This window comes from Epinephelus moara, chromosome 3 (assembly GCF_006386435.1).
Source record: "Epinephelus moara isolate mb chromosome 3, YSFRI_EMoa_1.0, whole genome shotgun sequence".
Classification (NCBI taxonomy): domain Eukaryota; kingdom Metazoa; phylum Chordata; class Actinopteri; order Perciformes; family Serranidae; genus Epinephelus; species Epinephelus moara.
Window position 1 is genome coordinate 165,534 of NC_065508.1, and position 3,596 is coordinate 169,129.

The window sequence follows — 3,596 nt, forward strand, 5'->3', positions numbered from 1 at the left end:
AACATTTAAGTGTGGAAAACATGCAAAAAAGTAAGAAATCAGGAAGGGGGCAAACACTTTTTCACACCACTGTATATAGGCTACAATTACTGATGGCATCTGTTATATAGTCAACAGCTTTCTTCCTAAAATACTGCTAGTTCTGTGGCGTTGCCTAACGCCAGGGCCACACCGCCCGCGGAAGCGCCGCGAATAGCCTCGAAGCGCCGAGAAGTGAAGGCAGTGTCCTTTCGGCGCCCATGTTAACCGACTGTGTCATCTACACTGGCCGCGCCGTGCCGGGAAGCTCCGCGGCAGGCTCTCGATTTGCAGCGATCAGTTCGGCGTCTGGTCTATTTTCTGCGCGAGCCGCGAGCGAATGTGTCAAGCCAGGCAGTGAAAAATAACAGCTGGGAGCAGAATCGCTTGTCGACGGCGTGGAGAAATGCGCGTCTGATGTGAACGGAGGTTCTCCGGCGCGCGCGAGAATTTCGGTGCGCTGCGCTTCGCAGGCAGTGTGGCCCTGGCGTAATGCCTGCAGTGCGCTATAGGAGCGATAATTGACGCGCCTCAGTCGACGCGCGTCAATTATCGCTGTCAGTGCGTTTGTGGCTAACAACGGTCACAGCTTGTCTTCTCACTGTCTGATGACACACACTGTGTCCCGTGTTGAATCGGTGAAACACACATTCCCGGGTCACACGGGACGGGTGGAATCCTTAAAGTGTGCGTGTCGAGAGTTAGCTCCTCGTGCTAACCGTTAGCTCCGGTGTTGCTAACCGGCAGATTAATGGGCGGTTTACAGACCGCGGCTCTGCGTCAACACACAGCAGGTGAGATCAGCTGAGCTCGCGCGACACACCTGAGGATCATCAGCTGAACAATTACACAGTACAGTCTCTCGGTTTTACCTTCTTCAGCTCCAGGTCTATGGGCGCCGCCATCTTCTCTCGCAACACTTGACAGACACTGCGCATGTGCGAGCCCGTTCTTCTTCTTCTTCTTCTTCTTCTTCTTCTTCTTCTTCTTCTTCTTCTTCTTCTTCTTCTTCTTTTTGTAAGATTCCGGCAGTTTTGACGCTGTTTAGCGTATTACTGCCCTCCACAGGTCCGATGATGAACTAGATTTTTACATATAGTCCTGTGTTGCGCAGGAATTGCAAAATTGCCTTGGAGATCAGTTTATGGTTCTCACAGTGTCCAAACAAAGAAAAAACAGTAAAAGCCTGAACTCCAAGTCCTAACAGTCCATCGAACAATGTTTGTCTTTCTGTCCTATACTTTCTACACTCCAGAAAAACATGTGTTACTGTCTCAGGGCTCCCACACTCACATAAACCAGACACATGTTTTCCTACAATAAACAAAAAGTGATTTAGCCCACAGTGACCCAGTCTTAATCTACACAGTTTAACTGAATCCCTACGGGACTGAAAAGTGCAGGTACATCTTTTTTTAACTTGAGACTGTAAAGAGAAATAGTGTCTACCCCTGCTTTCCTTTTCCCACCCTCTCTGCCATTCCTTCATTCAGCCCTCTTTAATTATTTCTCTCAGCTCCACTCTCCCCCAGGGTATATGAACATCTACCTCTCTACTCAAACTCTGTTTTGCAATCTGATCCACCTGCTCATTCCCCCCAATCCCCGCGTGACCCGGAATCCAGCAAAAGGTGATGTTAGATCTAAACCCAATTCTAAAAAACACAGTTAGAATGTCAATAATAATATCAGGTCGAGTCTTAGATTTCCCCCTTCTTAAGGCTTCCAGAGCAGCTGCAGAGTCAGAACAGATTATAACCTCTCTAGGTCTGGTTTCCTCAATCCATCTTAAAGCCCATAAGATTGCCATTAACTCAGATGTGAAAACAGAGCTCCCATTAGAGATGCGCCGGCCAATCTTCAGCCCAAGCTGCTCCACATACATCCCAAACCCAGCTCTCCCACTAACTGGATCTCTAGATCCATCTGTAAAAATAGTCAAAGTATTGTCTCTAATTGAATTTAGATGTTCTGCTATTTTTGGAGTTACCAGCTTCTTATCTTTTTCCTGTAGAAAGACCAGTTCAGTGTTCAGCTCGGGCAGCACCCAATATGGCATAGGTAGACAGCTTGTATGTCCCGCTTGTTCCAAACCCAGCCTCCCAGCCCACTGATTTAGAGCCCGTTCTTCTTCCGTCACTGTCCAACAAAATAAAAGCGTTACATTTATTTATTTTTATTTGACCTTTGTTTTTGAAATCTGTTCACAGGCACGAAGCTGAGTCCAACTCCTGTTCCTGCTCTTTCAGGGTTTTTAAATTAAAATAAAGATCCGTCTTTGTAACTCTGAATCACAACACTGTCTGAATTTTTAATTTTGACAATTAGTTTTTTTTATTTTATCCCTGCTGTTTGTTTCTATTTCATTTATTTTATAGACATTTAATTATCTTATATCATAAACTTTAAATCTAAAAAGGAGAAAATAATTTTAATCATTTCTCCAGTTTCTGCGGCTTCTGCTTAATAATATATTATAGTTATTATCATGTCACTCTGATGCACCTGTCCAGGAGGCACCCGTACTCCGAGGTACCCGTCCAGGAGGTACCCGTACTCCGAGGTACCCGTACTCTGATGAAATAATTTTTTAATCATTAAAGGGCCAGTGTGTAATATTTGGCATGGTTTATTGTCAATCTGAATCTGAATCTGAATATTCTACCCATTAATATGTTTATACAAGTGTATAATCGCTATAAAATAAAATTCGTTTGGTTTTCGTAGCCTTATAATTATGCTTTTATATATATATATATATATATAGCAAGGGCCTTGCTTTAGAGAGGTCGCCATCTTGCGCCGCCATGTATGTAAGGCAGCCCTAGCAGACAATCCAGCCAGCCAGAGAACGCGCTTCGCGTGTATAAATGAACCAACGAAGGGTGTGAGGATCCAAGATGGCGGAGTGAGTGGCAGCACCGTGCAGGCTCTGGTAAAAAGTTTTGTTTTAAGGCCTTGAATTGTGAACTAAGTTTGCAATAACCCGACAAATTCAAAGGCACAACACGTAGTACCTAAGTACATCGATAAAAAATAACAAAAAACAGTCAAACCTTGGTACATTTGAAACGACCTGCTGGTAAAATGACTGATCACGATTACGACCTGAGGGCTCTCCGTGAGGCGTGTGATGACGGCGACATCGAAGAAATTGAAGTGGATCAAGCAACTCCCAAGGAACAGAGAATAAATTTGACCCACACGCCAATAAAAGGCCCGAACCCCAAGAAGATGAAACCGCATAAAGAAAGGGAGGATGAAAGCACCAGTGCTGCAATTCTTCATGCAGTGCAAACTTTAACCCGAAAGATGGACGAACAGACTGAACTTTTAAAAAGTTTTGACAGGCGTATCGAAGCCAATACAACGGCAACAAGGGAAAACAAAGAGGAGATCGGTGTGCTTAAAAAAAAAGTAAGTGATCTCCAGAAAGAAAACAACCAGCTGAAAAATGCATTTGCGGAGCAAGCCCGCTACAAACGAAGATGGAACTTGAGATTGACTGGTCTTCCAGAAAAGGAGGGAGAAGATACCAGAGAGACGGTTATTGGAATACTTACCAGAGTTGTACCGCT

The 3,596-nt window shown here is 44.4% G+C and overlaps 1 protein-coding gene across 7 annotated transcripts in view; it reads right to left on the bottom strand.

Annotated features, from left to right (window-relative positions):
• pfdn1 (prefoldin subunit 1) overlaps positions 1-1,033 on the bottom strand; it is a 5,130-nt gene extending 4,097 nt beyond the window's left edge. For 6 of the 7 annotated variants that reach the window (XM_050041176.1, XM_050041170.1, XM_050041169.1 and 3 more), the window contains exon 1: positions 891-1,033. In XM_050041176.1, the coding sequence (XP_049897133.1) occupies positions 891-956 (66 nt within the window). In that variant the 5' untranslated portion in view covers positions 957-1,033. The remainder of the gene's footprint in view (positions 1-890) is intronic. The other variant, XM_050041175.1, reaches the window with a different exon arrangement.
• Between the last annotated feature and the right edge of the window lie 2,563 nt (positions 1,034-3,596).